This window comes from Labrus mixtus, chromosome 9 (assembly GCF_963584025.1).
Source record: "Labrus mixtus chromosome 9, fLabMix1.1, whole genome shotgun sequence".
Classification (NCBI taxonomy): Eukaryota; Metazoa; Chordata; class Actinopteri; order Labriformes; family Labridae; genus Labrus; species Labrus mixtus.
Genome location: NC_083620.1, coordinates 25,926,478 through 25,944,686, shown reverse-complemented (window position 1 = coordinate 25,944,686; position 18,209 = coordinate 25,926,478). Strand labels below are relative to the sequence as shown.

Here is an 18,209-nt window from a genome sequence, read left to right as displayed (position 1 = left end):
TCAACATAGACAGACAGTGTTCAGAGGAGTCCGGATCATGAATGATTTACCTGAGGAGCATGGGCATAAAGCCAGGAAGAACACATTCATTAATTTGTAAATTAGACGTATATAACCCAATGATTAATTTACAACAATCTCCTTTAAAAGGATGACCAACACAGGGATTTTTATATGAGAATAAAATGTCTTTGTCTAACCCAAACTAAACTAAAAAGCAAATCCTCCACAATCAAACGCATCAAAGTCAGAGTCTCCTTCAAAGTTGAAGCTGTTGAAGTGTGGAGAGTCGACGTCCTGGCTGCAGGCGTGGTAGGAGCCTCCAGCGGAAAGCTCAGAGAAGCTCCCTGAGCCGTTGGTGATCTCGGGGGCTCTGGTAGCTACGGGGGAGGAGGGGGAGCAGGAGCTGAGGTAGCCCATAGCCGAGGAGGCCGCTGCTCCTCCCATCAGCAGGCACACCGCCCTCACCGCCCGGGCATCGCTGCTGTTGCCATGGCGAAGACAATCTGACACGCGATGAGGTGGGGGCACAGAACCACGTAGAGACCGCCGTGTTACACCAGCTGTAAAGTCATTAGAAAAAATAAAATAAGACGATAAAATCACAAGTTATTTGGTTGATTGTTTTCATTACACTTCCTGAACCTACAATTCTACAATTCACTTAGCAGACTCTTTTATCCAAAGCGACGTACATCAGAGAGTAAGTACAACACAAGCAAGGATCTAGAAAAAAGGGAACAATGTCAGTAAGAGCAAACGATCAGCTTTGAGTCTGATTGGACACACAGGTGCTGACAGGAAGTGACCAGAGGCAAAGCACAACATTGAGGGCAGTTCTTGAGAGCTCTAATCAGTATAGAAACCATCTTATAAGTCGTCTTTATCAAACAAAAACCATCGTCATTACCATCATCATCATCAATAATATGGAGACCATCATCATTAAGTTAGTAGGTATTCATGAAAGAGCTGGGTCTTTAGCTTTTTCTTAAAGGTGCAGAGGGACTCATTCCACCACCGGGGGGCGACAGAGGAGAAGAGTCTAGTCACCGTCTTAGGACCCTGTTGTGAAGGTCGGATCAGACGCCTTTCATTGGCAGAGCGTAACCTCTCAAACCGTTTGTGATTTCAAAGGGTTGCTATCAACAGGAGCAGACCAAAAAGTCTCTACATGCTGCATCTTATCAGAGCAATGAAACGCAAAGGCTTCTAGCTAGTAGCTTGTTCCAACATCTAATCCAGATGGCTTCTAGTTCAAACTTAAACACAAACATGTGACATAACATCATTTCATAGTCAACACATTCCATTCAAACGTTATGTGAACTACTGTGTTGTTTACTAAATACATACACAAATCAAGATTCAGCTTGTCAACATATGTGGCATCTCACTAACATGTTTTCCAACCGTTTTTACTTGTAACCCCCCATTACTTGTATAGAAAAGCGCTGCCTTAAAAACTGCCTACAACACGAGCTGAGACGAAGAGACGAGAATAAAAATAAAAAGTAAATATAAATATAAAACATTAATAGACACACAGGTTTCTCCTGCAGAAGAAAGTCATTTATTACCATTTAGATGAAATGACTCAGTACAACTTATGGCAGCCATGTTGCAATTTTATTATAGAGTTCATTCTCATTTTTTGTTGTGCAAGAAAGCAAAACAGGATTAATATAAAAACAAAAATAAATACACTGTAAGAGAAAAGGCAAAATAAATTAATGCCTGGAATGAAGCTTTCCATTACATTTTCAGCCTGATGGATCTGTCTACTTTAACAGGCAGGTTTATAGCAAGTACATTCAACCAAACATTTCTTCATGAATGTAAAGCAAATGATGTCGTATAGATGTGTTTATGAGTGACTGAGAGTGCGTCAATCGATGAGAATATCTGAGTGAAGCTCCTCTTTTCACCGCGCCGTGGCTATGATCAGGTCCCTGCGAGGGATATTGGCAAAGCCGCTGAACTCTGGAACGAGGTTTATACTGTCAGGACCTTCAGTGCAGGAGAAGTTGAAATGCTGCAGCAGAGACACCATGAAGATAAAAAGCTCCATACGAGCAAGAGACTCCCCAACACAGGCTCTCTTTCCTGTGAAGAGACACAATCACACACAAACCTCTGAGGTGAAAAAAAACAATCACTTTTGATGGAAAAGGGGAAATGAGTCATACTGTACATGTGCAACAAAATGCCTGGCTCTGATAAGCCATGGACAAACCTCACAAACAAATAGAACACTTTACCTGCAGAAAATGGCAGGAATGCAGGATTTTTGCTAAAGTTGCCATTCTGGTCCAAGAAGTGCTTGGGGTTGAAGGACCAGGGAGTTTCCCATTGCTTTTCTTCTTTTAGCACAGAGTGCAACAAGGGAATAATAACAGTTTCCTAAGAGACATTAAAACATGTTAGTGTAATTGTGCACTTGCTTCTCCAATTAAAATGACACATTTGAACTGAGAATACCTTGGGGATTGTGTAACCCCTGAAAGAGACGTCCTGGAGTGTGTAGTGAGGGAGGCTTAAGGGGATAATGTCCAGAAAACGCTGCACCTCATGAATGACTGCATCTGTGAAGGGGAGGGACTTCCTGTCCTCTATGTTGGGACCACGATTTTGTCCAATCACAGTGTCGATCTCCTGCTGCATTTTCTCTGTGAATTATATTTCCACTCTACATTGAATACTGCACAAACAGGGTTTTTAGGTTTATTCTCCCAACGTAAACTATGTGTCTTCAGATACACTGCTGCAGAAAATATGGACCGGCTCGCTAAAAGGAACCAACGTTTTAAGAATCTTGAAGTAAACCAGGTCAAGAACCAGAGCTCATTGGGAAGAAAAAGGTCAGTCCGTGCTTACCTTGAATGCTGGGGTATTTGATCAGCACGCTGAGGGCATATCTGATGGTGGAGCTGGGGGTTTCTGTCCCTGCCAGGAATAGATTAAACACTGTGGCGACCAAGTTTTCAAACTGGAACTCACTTGTAGGTATGTCCTTTTCCTGAGAAGACAAAGCAGTAATAGATTCACGATGAAGCCATAATTTAAATTGTTGAATACAGTTTATTCCTCAGGTGACCAAAGTCAATTAAGGCTGTTTAAATTACATCCTTCGAGCAATTAAACAGGCTACAAAAAAAAAAGTTTGCATGAATTTTCTCTCACCTGATTCATTCGGATGAGAAAGCAGTCGATGAAGTCTCTTGGGGAGCTGGGATCCAGTGTCTCTTTGTGCTCTTGGATCTTCGTTTTGATAAACCCTTTCAACTCCTCAACCTCAGCAAAAACCTTGTGCTGCTGGCCGGGCAGATGCTCCATGAGCCAGGGGAAGACGTTATACATCTGTGGGAGGGCAACACACAGACATAATGCAACTTTGTTTCTCAGAGAATTACCATGTGAAAATCTGTTCAGGATGAATGACAAAAAAAAAAAACGGACCAAAAGAAACATGAATCTGTATTTCTTGTTTAATTGAGAGGGCCAGCGAGCCAAAACCCCAGACTTTTAGAATTCATTACCTGACCCTTCGGGCTGCTGTTAAACTTTAAAACATCAGCTATGATGCTGAGCAGGTTCAAGAACTGCTTGTCATCATAATCGAAGCGTTCACCGAACACCAGAGCACAGATCACATTGGATACGGAGCAGCTCAGCAACAACGTGGGGTCAAATGGTTTGGCTGAAATAGAAGTAAAAAAAAAAAAAAAAACACAGCTAAAGATGCAAATTAGACCAAAAAAAAGTATTTCAGAAAACAGAAAGCTGCACCGAGAACATGATTTTATCTGCTATGCAAATATGTAAACAACCTGTTATCAGTTGTAAAGCAATTTACAGTGAACTGTAGAAACAAGCATCTATAAAACATAATTGCTCATTTCGAGTTTTTATCTGATAAAGGGCTGCACATTGTTGATTTGTTAGATTCTCACATCAGCCGTGTGTTAAATCAGTGCTCTTACAGCAGCAAGTGAAAACTCACCTTTAAATGTATCTATCCGGGCTCTCAGGTGGGTGCTCTCCTCCTGGATCCACTCTTCCATCCCCTTGCGTCCCATCCCAAAGTCTCTTAAGGTTGTCAGGGTGAAGCGTCGCAGCTGGCGCCAACGCTCCCCATTACTCATCCCCAAACCTGAGCAAAGGACAAACATGAGCTTTTAGAACAAAAGGGGGGCCATGCAGGAGAAGCAGTGAAGATTCAGACATGCTATGAAAACATTGAACCGTCATATATCCCGATAAGAGTGGTGACCGATTGGATGTTGTACCGTAGCCTTTGGTCACTTTCATCAGAAATGGCAGTGGCCCTCTGCCTGTGAAGTCATCCGCCTGGTCCACCAGAGCCCCTTTCACTGCATCGCATCCCACCAGAACAATCATCCGCTGCCAGCCCAGGTAAAATGTCATCACAGGTCCATAGGTCTCACTGAACTAGAAAAAAATAATAATATGTTGTGCAAAAGTCAACATGTAAATGGAAAAAGCTGCACTTTCTTATTTTTCTAAGAATACAAGACTCATTTTAAAAACTTGTATCACTTTGAATTATTCAACATAAATGTGTTCCCAAACTTACCTTGAAAAAGCTTTTAAAAGGTGCATCTTTTTGCAGCTGTGGCAGATTTCCTATGACAGGCAGAGCAGTAGGTCCAGGAGGCAATTTATAATTATTTTTGTTTTTGACCCTGAACAGCCACAGCAGAGCTACGATTAGCCCCGCCAAGATCACTGTTGCAGAAAAGTCCATAATGCTCCTCGTCTAACTTGTTCTCCTAGTTCAACAGATCTCTTTTTCTGTGCTCACTTTCACCCTTTGGTTGGAGCTTATATCAGAATATTTGTGTTTATAATTAACCAGGTGTTGGCACGAGTGCTGCATTAGGCCACAGGTAAACTGTTGGGCCACGCAGGCTTAGGACAGTCTGTGCCTTTGAGTTAGTTACTGAGATCACAAAGAGGCCTTTAAAGGACTCTTTATCCCAGAATCCCCTGCGGTACTTCACACCTATGTGTGATGTAAAGGGGGGGACCGGGACCTGAGGTAAACCCACAGGCAGCTCCAGTCTTTAAAAGCAATCACCAGGCATTGCTTCCTTCTCTTCAAGTGTGGTCTGCCGACACCAGAGGATACCCTCTCCAACAAGATGGACTCCAGCATTCGAGACAAAGCCTTTCCTCCTCTTGGCTTAAATAGGTTAAACTCCAGAGCTGATCTCCTAGCTCAGTATAGGTAGCTCTTCACATGCTGAATTCAAGCATCAGAGGATTCAGCTGACTACTTCCATGGCATATTTTTAGGAGTTTTGGGCGCAATCAGATGCTATCAGGTTCGAGCAAAAAGAAGAGTTTCTTTCCTTTGATTTTTCGTAAAAGACGTCATTGAACGCAACTGGACAGGAGCGCTGAAGGAAGCCCACTGATCCCTGAATCCACAAGGACACATAAAGAACTCGGCTCCTGCAACCAGAAGACCCTATAGAGCAACGCTCGGGTCGAAGATCTGAATCCCGCTACCCTCTTCCTACATCTGCCACGAAGGAATCCTGCCTGAATCTGATGATTCAACATTCAACAGAGTGACGATCTAACCAGCTTTGCAAAGATCACCAGGAGTTACCCCAAGTAAGAGCTTTGGTCTGGGCAGAAATAGTTTCAGAAATAGTTATGTTTCTTTTATAACCACTGATAATTATGCATCATTGTTGACGAGACGTCACATTCTGTTTATTATCTGTTGTAAGCTGCTGCATTTGTTTTATTGTGATGAACTGCTGTGTTCACCTATGTATGTAATACTATGCTAGTTTACCTTCAGTCAACGGCTTTCACAATCAGAAAGACCAGTGTACCCGCCGTTGAATCAAAGTCCGGCCACTGGCTTTCTGGTGTTTAAGTAACAGTTACTGAACTCAGCTCAGAGAGCTCAAACTATTTCAAAAGGCAGCCACACGGCTTCCTTTGTTGTCCACCATTTTGTCCACATGTGACGAAGTCACATGGTGCATTGTCTCTCTCCACCATCTTGTTTTCTCTCTCTCTCTCCCTCTCTCTCTCTCTCTCCTACACACACACACACAAACACACACATTTACACCTCATTCACAAGCCTTGCTTGGTAATGTTTGTTGCTTAGATTAGTTTATGATAGTTATTTGTTTGATTAAGTTCATTGATTTTGGATTGATGTTGCTTTGTTTAAATAAATTCTGTTATAATTTAAGAGAGCAGTTGTTTGTGATTACTGGTGTATTTGCATTGTGATATAAGCTGGGTGCGAAGGCTTTGTGTACGGATTTCACGCCTTCAATTTATTAAATATAGTTATTAATTATTAATAATATTAGTAATTAAATAACTAATCTGAGACTGATTTGAGTGATATTTTGGTTATATTTCCCTGAGTACAGGGTGGTGCCCCAAAACGAGATTAAACATAGTTTGATGATATTTTATTTATATTATTAATAATTAAAAATAATTATTAAAGAATATAACCAAAGTTGACTTGATACAACCCCAACAAATGGTGCCCTGTGTGAGGCCTTCAATAAACCAGCTTTATTGCCCTGTAAATGCACAGTAATCTGAATTTTTAATCCTAAAAGAGATTTTTCGTGAGGAAAAATTGTCTTTTCTTTTGAAGATTTACTTTTCTTGCTTGTTGTTTATTCAAAACAGACAGCAAGCTGTGGCTTAGTTTATGTTGTTGAACATAATGATGCAGCCAGGGCGACTTTCTTAATGAACTAGTTTGTTGCTTTAATCCAGAGTTTTATCCTGAAGTGATTCTTCTAAAGAAAGGTATTTGTTGTGAACATTCTCATTTTAAGCAAAGTAGACATCAAGTTGTGTTTAGTTGTGTTGTTGTGTTTTGGTGAGTTGAGTAGTTTTAATTTTTATGTGCTCTTTGTTGTTTGAGACAACAATTTAGCAATTTTTCTAGTTGAGAGTGTAACCTCATAATTGTTGCATAGCCAGCTGTCCGAGAGGTGTGAGTTCCTCCCATCCTTTGAGGACTTGAGGTGTGAATCCCCTCTCCTAGCTTCCAGGATAGACTGCAGTGATCAGTTGCGAAACCTAGATAAGATTTGCTCTGGTGTTGATCTAGCTTTGTTTAGCTTAGCGGCTTTCTTAACAGTAATCCACTGTGGTTCCATTTTATCACGTAAAATGTTTACCAAGACCCTAGGTGAGCCGGGAGCTGAGACTCCTTTTGGATCAGACGACGCAGCACTGCAAGAAACTGTTGCCAGTCTGACGCACCTCTCCTTAGAGGAGATAGCCGACCTAAATAGCTATTCAATTAGCATTTGTGATAAGAAGTTAAAGGAGCTCGTTGATCAGGCCAACCACCAAGCCAGGAAACCCCAAAGCATAATCCTGAATGTTCTTGGGCAACTCCTCCCTCTTTCCCAACGCAAGTCCTCCTGCAGCAAACCCAGCTGCAAGTAGAAAAAGAAGCCCTGCAGAACCACATCCAATCCCTGTTGGCAGAAAATACATTTATTCATCAGCAATTCAAAACTGCTGAGCAGGAAGTGCTGGATGTGTTTGACGTTATTCAGAAATTGGCACAGGTATGCATGGAGCAAGACATATTGTCAGAATATGGCTCTGATCTTGAACCAAGCCCCTCAAGAGATCAAACAACCCTGCTGAAAAGCTCAATAAAGAACTGAGCAGTCAGGATAACCCAAGGACTAAGAAAATTAGTCTTGTCTTCCCTGCCATTCCTGGAAACAAAGACTTTGACTGTGGAGCCCCTCCCTTTGGGGAAACGCCCCAGTCCCCCGACAGCTGTGACACCTTTTCACACCTTCACAGGTTTGAATCACCACATAGGGAGGGGGGTGACTTCTCAGCCCCAGAGGCAGAGATAACACCAACCCTCTCCTTCTACCTGTAAGTCCACACAGCATTGTCCACAGCTGAGAAGTTCTGAAACATCAGATGAATCTGATGGCTCCTGTCCACCCAGAGATCAAAGAATGCGCATAAGGCTCATTGAATCCCTGGCGAAGGATGTAGACCGGTTTGACCCAGGTAACCCACATTTCAGCATTGATGATTACCTCAGAGAGATCAACCTGCGCCTCTGTGATCTACCTGATGCATCCACACGAGAAAAACTCAAGCTGATCTGGAAGACAACTTCCAGGAGTGTCCATGACTTCATGACTACCCTCCTGCCTGAGATCAGAGACCAGTACTCAGCACTCTGCAACGCTTTGTGCAAGGAATTCTCCACCTACACCGACCCTGTATCTGCCCCTCTTAGAGCCTTAAGTGTCTGGCACCAGAAGCACGAGGCACCCAAAGATTATTACCAGCGCCTAAAATCTGCATATTTCCAGGGACGTAATGCTCCAGGTTTGGAAGAGGACCAGACTTTCAAGTCCTTATTCCTGCACAATCTGCATGGCTGTGTGCGTTACGATGTCACCATGCATTGCCGAACACATCAGCTTGGTATGCCAGAGATCAAGAAATTTGCACAGATGGCTTGGGAAACACGCATACGTCCTGGGTTTTGGAGACACAATAGTGACCTAGCACTAGAAGGCAACAAATTGCCTTATGCTATGAATAAATCTAAGAAACCGCATCACCGGCAGAATAGACAACAGAACCAGGGGGGTGAAGGAAGGAGCCAGCCACAGGGTAGTTCCCAACCTGAAGTACTGATAACCACCAGACCCGAACAGAACTCTCGGGATGGCCGAAGCCCCAGACAGAGGGGTAGGCATAACCGGAGTTCCCATGAACTTCCCAAGAATGCAGGTTCTGACAGGGAAATGGAGAACATGGTCCGGATGTGTGTGACAGAGGTGATTAGACAGTGGGAGGCCTCCAGCCCTTACAAAGAACAAGGTTCTGACTCCACAGTGGGGAGGGGGGAGTAGCCTCCACTGTAAAACCCACCAAAGTCACTCAGCATTAATGCTTTCTAGTCTGTGTTTTATGACCTGACATTGGTAGTGAGACATAATGCACATGTATATTTACACACCTACGTGCCACATACACCATCCCATAGACTTACTCCTGCCCAGGCTAGGAGTTAGCCCACAAATCTACACCTGATACTCTTCTCTTTCTCTCCTCCTCTTGTCTGTTTGTTTCATTTGTTTTGTTAAAGAATGCACCTTGAGTGGCAAAGCTTTACTAATGCCTGGTTATGTTTTATGCCTAGCTTTAGCCATAATTAGACAGTCTGCCCAGACTTTGCCTCAGTGTCTGCCCAGACCGAATGCCTCTCAAAATGTATGGACTGTTGCTCACTAACTATTTGAACGTTTGTCTCCTAACACATGGACTGTTGGCCCTATTTGCCCTAAAGACTGTGACCCGCAATCCCATTCTTCAGGACAAAGGGGGGATGTTGGGCCACGCAGGCTTAGGACAGTCTGTGCCTTTGAGTTAGTTACTGAGATCACAAAGAGGCCTTTAAAGGACTCTTTATCCCAGAATCCCCTGCGGTACTTCACACCTACGTGTGATGTAAAGGGGGGGACCGGGACCTGAGGTAAACCCACAGGCAGCTCCAGTCTTTAAAAGCAATCACCAGGCATTGCTTCCTTCTCTTCAAGTGTGGTCTGCCGACACCAGAGGATACCCTCTCCAACAAGATGGACTCCAGCATTCGAGACAAAGCCTTTCCTCCTCTTGGCTTACATAGGTTAAACTCCAGAGCTGATCTCCTAGCTCAGTATAGGTAGCTCTTCACATGCTGAATTCAAGCATCAGAGGATTCAGCTGACTACTTCCATGGCATATTTTTAGGAGTTTTGGGCGCAATCAGATGCTATCAGGTTCGAGCAAAAAGAAGAGTTTCTTTCCTTTGATTTTTCGTAAAAGACGTCATTGAACGCAACTGGACAGGAGCGCTGAAGGAAGCCCACTGATCCCTGAATCCACAAGGACACATAAAGAACTCGGCTCCTGCAACCAGAAGACCCTATAGAGCAACGCTCGGGTCGAAGATCTGAATCCCGCTACCCTCTTCCTACATCTGCCACGAAGGAATCCTGCCTGAATCTGATGATTCAACATTCAACAGAGTGACGATCTAACCAGCTTTGCAAAGATCACCAGGAGTTACCCCAAGTAAGAGCTTTGGTCTGGGCAGAAATAGTTTCAGAAATAGTTATGTTTCTTTTATAACCACTGATAATTATGCATCATTGTTGACGAGACGTCACATTCTGTTTATTATCTGTTGTAAGCTGCTGCATTTGTTTTATTGTGATGAACTGCTGTGTTCACCTATGTATGTAATGCTATGCTAGTTTACCTTCAGTCAACGGCTTTCACAATCAGAAAGACCAGTGTACCCGCCGTTGAATCAAAGTCCGGCCACTGGCTTTCTGGTGTTTAAGTAACAGTTACTGAACTCAGCTCAGAGAGCTCAAACTATTTCAAAAGGCAGCCACACGGCTTCCTTTGTTGTCCACCATTTTGTCCACATGTGACGAAGTCACATGGTGCATTGTCTCTCTCCACCATCTTGTTTTCTCTCTCTCTCCCTCTCTCTCTCTCTCTCCTACACACACACACACACACACAAACACACACATTTACACCTCATTCACAAGCCTTGCTTGGTAATGTTTGTTGCTTAGATTAGTTTATGATTTTTTGATTAAGTTCATTGATTTTGGATTGATGTTGCTTTGTTTAAATAAATTCTGTTATAATTTAAGAGAGCAGTTGTTCGTGATTACTGGTGTATTTGCATTGTGATATAAGCTGGGTGCGAAGGCTTTGTGTACGGATTTCACGCCTTCAATTTATTAAATATAGTTATTAATTATTAATAATATTAGTAATTAAATAACTAATCTGAGACTGATTTGAGTGATATTTTGGTTATATTTCCCTGAGTACAGGGTGGTGCCCCAAAACGAGATTAAACATAGTTTGATGATATTTTATTTATATTATTAATAATTAGAAATAATTATGAAATAATATAACCAAAGTTGACTTGATACAACCCCAACAGAACCATGTGACTCACCTGCTGTGCACTTGAGTGCACCTCAACCTGATTTTTGCTTTTCATTGACTGCAGGCAGTGTGACGCAAGTCAGGGAAAAATAAATGATAACATCTTGCCTGAGTTATAAACCTGTATTTCACTTCACTCTGTGATCTGTTTGAACAACAACTCAGTAAATCTAGTCTTTTAAGTCAAGTGTCAGCATGTTAAACAGTTATGTAACATATCTGTTTAACAGTTCGTGCTGTCAGGAATAGACAAGGAATTAAGAGTGTGCCTGAAGAGAGAGAGAGTCAAATGTACTTAGCAATAACACAAACAACACTTCACACCTACGTGTGACGTAAAGGGTGGACCGGAACCTGAGGGAGACCCCACAGGAAGGCGGCCAGGTGACAAAACTCTGAGACTCCCCTTGTTCAATCTCTTTCCACGCGCTGACTTCAAGTGCTCGGAGACCCAAGCTCACCTCCTGTTTCCTGCAACAATCTTCCTTTGTTTTAAATTTTGACGCGCAGGTAATCCACGGCCGGCAGTGTTCTAAATCCCGAGCTCGGATTGTCCAGTGAACGCATCTCAGTTTAATTTAAGAGAGCAGTTGTTTGTGATTACTGGTGTATTTGCATTGTGATATAAGCTGGGTGCGAAGGCTTTGTGTACGGATTTCACGCCTTCAATTTATTAAATATAGTTATTAATTATGAATAATATTAGTAATTAAATAACTGATTCGAGACTGATTTGAGTGATATTTTGGTTATATTTCCCTGAGTACAGGGTGGAGCCCCAAAACGAGATTAAACATAGTTTAATTATATTTTATTTATATTATTAATAATTAAAAATAATTATTAAAGAATATAACCAAAGTTGACTTGATACAACCCCAACACTGGGAAGAGGTCAAAATGCACCTTTGAGGGCACCGTTTGGCCTGGTTGGCAATTGTGCCAATATTGAGCAACAAAGGCTTTGAGGTGTTGCATAGAATTCAATATGACTGCAATTTTTTTGTTTTAATGAGAATAAGAATGAGCCCTGTGTCCATCTGCAGTTGTTGCATCAGGGTTTGCTATGTGTCAGTGATTTGTAGCAGGTGCTGGATGTTGAATCCGAACACATGTAGCCCACTCTGGTGAGAAAAACAACAGAGAGCACACTCAGCTCCTGCACATCTACATAAGCTGTAAACCCAGGAGATTATTTTTGCTGTGCGACAAAAATCTGCAATAAGCACACACAGCCGCGCAGCTCTGAAAACCTGCCTCTTCCGCAACTCTCATTCGTCATCCGCTCTCAAAAACATTGGCCTGCTGTCAAAATTGACTCTCAATGAATATAGCCAACAAACAGCAGATGCCGAGAAAGAAGCACAATCATTGTGACAGCAGGATTTATTTAGAGTACATCTTTCGCTGATGGGAAAAGTGGATGATTTCTAAAACTCAGAAGGAGAGGAAAACAATGAAATTAATGAAACATGGAAATGGAGAAAAATATTTACAGAGGCTATACATTTAAAAAAAAAGTATAAAATGAAACACAACTGTTGAACTTCTGACTCTAAAATGTCCTTGTAAATATCCATGCTATTGTCTTGAATCATTATTCTGTGTTTGTTTCATCCTGTGGCATGGAAAGAGTGATTCAACATAGACAGACAGTGTTCAGAGGAGTCCGGATCATGAATGATTTACCTGAGGAGCATGGGCATAAAGCCAGGAAGAACACATTCATTAATTTGTAAATTAGACGTATATAACCCAATGATTAATTTACAACAATCTCCTTTAAAAGGATGACCAACACAGGGATTTTTATATGAGAATAAAATGTCTTTGTCTAACCCAAACTAAACTAAAAAGCAAATCCTCCACAATCAAACGCATCAAAGTCAGAGTCTCCTTCAAAGTTGAAGCTGTTGAAGTGTGGAGAGTCGACGTCCTGGCTGCAGGCGTGGTAGGAGCCTCCAGCGGAAAGCTCAGAGAAGCTCCCTGAGCCGTTGGTGATCTCGGGGGCTCTGGTAGCTACGGGGGAGGAGGGGGAGCAGGAGCTGAGGTAGCCCATAGCCGAGGAGGCCGCTGCTCCTCCCATCAGCAGGCACACCGCCCTCACCGCCCGGGCATCGCTGCTGTTGCCATGGCGAAGACAATCTGACACGCGATGAGGTGGGGGCACAGAACCACGTAGAGACCGCCGTGTTACACCAGCTGTAAAGTCATTAGAAAAAATAAAATAAGACAATAAAATCACAAGTTATTTGGTTGATTGTTTTCATTACACTTCCTGAACCTACAATTCTACAATTCACTTAGCAGACTCTTTTATCCAAAGCGACGTACATCAGAGAGTAAGTACAACACAAGCAAGGATCTAGAAAAAAAGGGAACAATGTCAGTAAGAGCAAACGATCAGCTTTGAGTCTGATTGGACACACAGGTGCTGACAGGAAGTGACCAGAGGCAAAGCACAACATTGAGGGCAGTTCTTGAGAGCTCTAAACAGTATAGAAACCATCTTATAAGTCGTCATTATCAAACAAAAACCATCGTCATTACCATCATCATCATCAATAATATGGAGACCATCATCATTAAGTTAGTAGGTATTCATGAAAGAGCTGGGTCTTTAGCTTTTTCTTAAAGGTGCAGAGGGACTCATTCCACCACCGGGGGGCGACAGAGGAGAAGAGTCTAGTCACCGTCTTAGGACCCTGTTGTGAAGGTTGGATCAGACGCCTTTCATTGGCAGAGCGTAACCTCTCAAACCATTTGTGATTTCAAAGGGTTGCTATCAACAGGAGCAGACCAAAAAGTCTCTACATGCTGCATCTTATCAGAGCAATGAAACGCAAAGGCTTCTAGCTAGTAGCTTGTTCTAACATCTAATCCAGATGGCTTCTAGTTCAAACTTAAACACAAACATGTGAAATAACATCATTTCATAGTCAACACATTCCATTCAAACGTTATGTGAACTATTGTGTTGTTTACTAAATACATACACAAATCAAGATTCAGCTTGTCAACATATGTGGCATCTCACTAACACGTTTTCCAACCGTTTTTACTTGTAACCCCCCATTACTTGTATAGAAAAGCGCTGAGCGAGCCCCCCCCCCCCACACACACACACACACACACACTTAAAATCAATCAATCAGTCAATTTTTATTTGTATAGCGTCAACTCATAAGTGCTATCTCGAGACACTTTACAAGAAGCAGGTAAAATACCTTAGTCTTTGTCTGTTAACATTACAAAAGAGCAGGTAAAAAGACCTTACTCATTCTTATGTTACAAAAAGCAGGTAAAAGACCTTACTTATTGCTATGTTACAAAGATCCGGCCTATCCATCATGAGCACTTTAGCAAAGCAGCAAAAGTTACAGTGGTAAGAAAAAACTGCCTTAAACTGCCTTATTAACGCAGAAAAAACTGCCTTAAACTGCCTTATTAACGCAGAAAAAACTGCCTTAAAAACTGCCTACAACACGAGCTGAGACGAAGAGACGAGAAGAAAAATAAAAAGTAAATATAAATATAAAACATTAATAGACACACAGGTTTCTCCTGCAGGATAAAGTCATTTATTACCATTTAGATGAAATGACTCAGTACAACTTATGGCAGCCATGTTGCAATTTTATTATAGAGTTCATTCTCATTTTTTGTTGTGCAAGAAAGCAAAACAGGATTAATATAAAAACAAAAATAAATACACTGTAAGAGAAAAGGCAAAACAAATTCACGCCTGGAATGAAGCTTTCCATTACATTTTCAGCCTGATGGATCTGTCTACTTTAACAGGCAGGTTTATAGCAAGTACATTCAACCAAACATTTCTCCATGAATTTAAAGCAAATGATGTCGTATAGATGTGTTTATGAGTGACTGAGAGTGCGTCAATCGATGAGAATATCTGAGCGAAGCTCCTCTTTTCACCGCATCGTGGCTATGATCAGGTCCCTGCGAGGCAAATTGGCAAAGCCGCTGAACTCTGGAACGAGGTTTATACTGTCAGGACCTTCAGTGCAGGAGAAGTTGAAATGCTGCAGCAGAGACACCATGAAGATAAAAAGCTCCATACGAGCAAGAGACTCCCCAACACAGGCTCTCTTTCCTGTGAAGAGACACAATCACACACAAACCTCTGAGGTGAAAAAAAACAATCACTTTTGATGGAAAAGGGGAAATGAGTCGTACTGTACATGTGCAACAAAATGCCTGGCTCTGATAAGCCATGGACAAACCTCACAAACAAATAGAACACTTTACCTGCAGAAAATGGCAGGAATGCAGGATTTTTGCTAAAGTTGCCATTCTGGTCCAAGAAGTGCTTGGGGTTGAAGGACCAGGGAGTTTCCCATTGCTTTTCTTCTTTTAGCACAGAGTGCAACAAGGGAATAATAATAGTGTCCTAAGAGACATTAAAACATGTTAGTGTAATTGTGCACTTGCTTCTCCAATTAAAATGACACATTTGAACTGAGAATACCTTGGGGATTGTGTAACCCCTGAAAGAGACGTCCTGGAGTGTGTAGTGAGGGAGGCTTAAGGGGATAATGTCCAGAAAACGCTGCACCTCATGAATGACTGCATCTGTGAAGGGGAGGGACTTCCTGTCCTCCATGTTGGGACCACGATTTTGTCCAATCACAGTGTCGATCTCCTGCTGCATTTTCTCTGTGAATTATATTTCCACTCTACATTGAATACTGCACAAACAGGGTTTTTAGGTTTTAGGTAAACTATGTGTCTTCAGATACACTGCTGCAGAAAATATGGACCGGCTCGCTAAAAGGAACCAACGTTTTAAGAATCTTGAAGTAAACCTGGTCAAGAACCAGAGCTCATTGGGAAGAAAAAGGTCAGTCCGTGCTTACCTTGAATGCTGGGGTATTTGATCAGCACGCTGAGGGCATATCTGATGGTGGAGCTGGTGGTTTCTGTCCCTGCCAGGAATAGATTAAGCACTGTGGCGACCAAGTTTTCAAACTGGAACTCACTTGTAGGTATGTCCTTTTCCTGAGAAGACAAAGCAGTAATAGATTCACGATGAAGCCATAATTTAAATTGTTGAATACAGTTTATTCCTCAGGTGACCAAAGTCAATTAAGGCTGTTTAAATTACATCCTTCGAGCAATTAAACAGGCTACAAAAAAAAAAGTTTGCATGAATTTTCTCTCACCTGATTCATTCGGATGAGAAAGCAGTCGATGAAGTCTCTTGGGGAGCTGGGATCCAGTGTCTCTTTGTGCTCTTGGATCTTCGTTTTGACAAACCCTCTCAACTCCTCAACCTGAGCAAAAACCTTGTGCTGCTGGCCGGGCAGATGCTCCATGAGCCAGGGGAAGACGTTATACATCTGTGGGAGGGCAACACACAGACATAATGCAACTTTGTTTCTCAGAGAATTACCATGTGAAAATCTGTTCAAGATGAATGACACAACATTTAAAAAAAAAAAAAAAACGGACCAAAAGAAACATGAATCTGTATTTCTTGTTTAATTGAAAGGGCCAGCGAGCCAAAACCCCAGACTTTTAGAATTCATTACCTGACCCTTCGGGCTGCTGTTAAACCTTAAAACATCAGCTATGATGCTGAGCAGGTTCAAGAACTGCTTGTCATCATAATCGAAGCGTTCACCGAACACCAGAGCACAGATCACATTGGATACGGAGCAGCTCAGCAAGAACGTGGGGTCAAATGGTTTGGCTGAAATAGAAGTAAAAAAAAAAAAAAAAAAAAACACAGCTAAAGATGCAAATTAGACCAAAAAAAAAGTATTTCAGAAAACAGAAAGCTGCACCGAGAACATGATTTTATCTGCTATGCAAATATGTAAACAACCTGTTATCAGTTGTAAAGCAATTTACAGTGAACTGTAGAAACAAGCATCTATAAAACATAATTGCTCATTTCGAGTTTTTATCTGATAAAGGGCTGCACAAAGTAACCTTGATTTGTTAGATTTTGTTAGATTCTCACATCAGCCGTGTGTTAAATCAGTGCTCTTACAGCAGCAAGTGAAAACTCACCTTTAAATGTATCTATCCGGGCTCTCAGGTGGGTGCTCTCCTCCTGGATCCACTCTTCCATCCCCTTGCGTCCCATCCCAAAGTCTCTTAAGGTTGTCAGGGTGAAGCGTCGCAGCTGGCGCCAACGCTCCCCATTACTGATCCCCAAACCTGAGCAATGGACAAACTTGAGCTTTTAGAACAAAAGGGGGGCCATGCAGGAGAAGCAGTGAAGATTCAGACATGCTATGAAAACATTGAACCGTCATATATCCCTATAAGAGAGGTGACCGATTGGACGTTGTACCGTAGCCTTTGGTCGCTTTCATCAGAAATGGCAGTGGCCCTCTGCCTGTGAAGTCATCCGCCTGGTCCACCAGAGCCCCTTTCACTGCATCGTATCCCACCAGAACAATCGTCCGCTGCCAGCCCAGGTAAAATGTCATCACAGGTCCATAGGTCTCACTGAACTAGAAAAAAATAATAATATGTTGTGCAGAAGTCAACATGTAAATGGAAAAAGCTGCACTTTCTTATTTTTCTAAGAATACAAGACTCATTTTAAAAACTTGTATCACTTTGAATTATTCAACATAAATGTGTTCCCAAACTTACCTTGAAAAAGCTTTTAAAAGGTGCATCTTTTTGCAGCTGTGGCAAATTTCCTATGACAGGCAGAGCAGTGGGTCCAGGAGGCAATTTATAATTATTTTTGTTTTTGACCCTGAACAGCCACAGCAGAGCTACGATTAGCCCCGCCAAGATCACTGTTGCAGAAAAGTCCATAATGCTCCTCGTCTAACTTGTTCTCCTAGTTCAACAGATCTCTTTTTCTGTGCTCACTTTCACCCTTTGGTTGGAGCTTATATCAGAATATTTGTGTTTATAATTAACCAGGTGTTGGCACGAGTGCTGCATTAGGCCACAGGTGAACCATGTGACTCACCTGCTGTGCACTTGAGTGCACCTTAACCTGATTTTTGCTTATAAATGCAAATATAAAGTCACAACATTATCTTTAAAAAAAAAACAACTCTTAAAACCCCCAAATAGAGTTAAAACGTCATTATTCGAGTCAATGTTCTGCTTCAGTAGAGCAAGACAATCAAAGGCATTAGTGTCTATTTGAAACTGATGTTGGGCCACGCAGGCTTAGGACAGTC

The 18,209-nt window shown here is 42.1% G+C and overlaps 1 protein-coding gene across 1 annotated transcript; it reads right to left on the bottom strand.

The window, feature by feature from the left end:
• Positions 1-1,607: 1,607 nt before the first annotated feature.
• On the bottom strand, positions 1,608-17,879 carry LOC132979960 (uncharacterized). The gene is made up of 20 exons (XM_061045784.1): positions 17,662-17,879; positions 17,354-17,516; positions 17,068-17,217; positions 16,584-16,744; positions 16,215-16,391; positions 15,909-16,050; positions 15,521-15,708; positions 15,301-15,442; positions 14,968-15,145; positions 12,909-13,154; positions 8,631-8,805; positions 4,598-4,780; positions 4,290-4,452; positions 4,004-4,153; positions 3,540-3,700; positions 3,184-3,360; positions 2,878-3,019; positions 2,482-2,669; positions 2,262-2,403; positions 1,608-2,106 (listed from the first exon to the last, which is right to left on the bottom strand). The coding sequence occupies exons 1-20, from the start codon at positions 17,830-17,832 to the stop codon at positions 1,925-1,927; spliced, it is 3,381 nt and encodes a 1,126-aa protein (XP_060901767.1). The 5' UTR covers positions 17,833-17,879; the 3' UTR covers positions 1,608-1,924.
• Between the last annotated feature and the right edge of the window lie 330 nt (positions 17,880-18,209).

Bases quoted from the DNA above. Each gene is read 5' to 3' on its own strand.
- LOC132979960 (XM_061045784.1), bottom strand. From the start codon at position 17,832: ATGGACTTTTCTGCAACAGTGATCTTGGCGGGGCTAATCGTAGCTCTG. The intron at 16,051-16,214 runs GTGAGAGAAAAT...TTGTCTTCTCAG, and splicing joins TTCTCATCCGAATGAATCAG to GAAAAGGACATACCTACAAG. The intron at 2,404-2,481 runs GTATTCTCAGTT...AATGTCTCTTAG, and splicing joins GGGGTTACACAATCCCCAAG to GAAACTGTTATTATTCCCTT.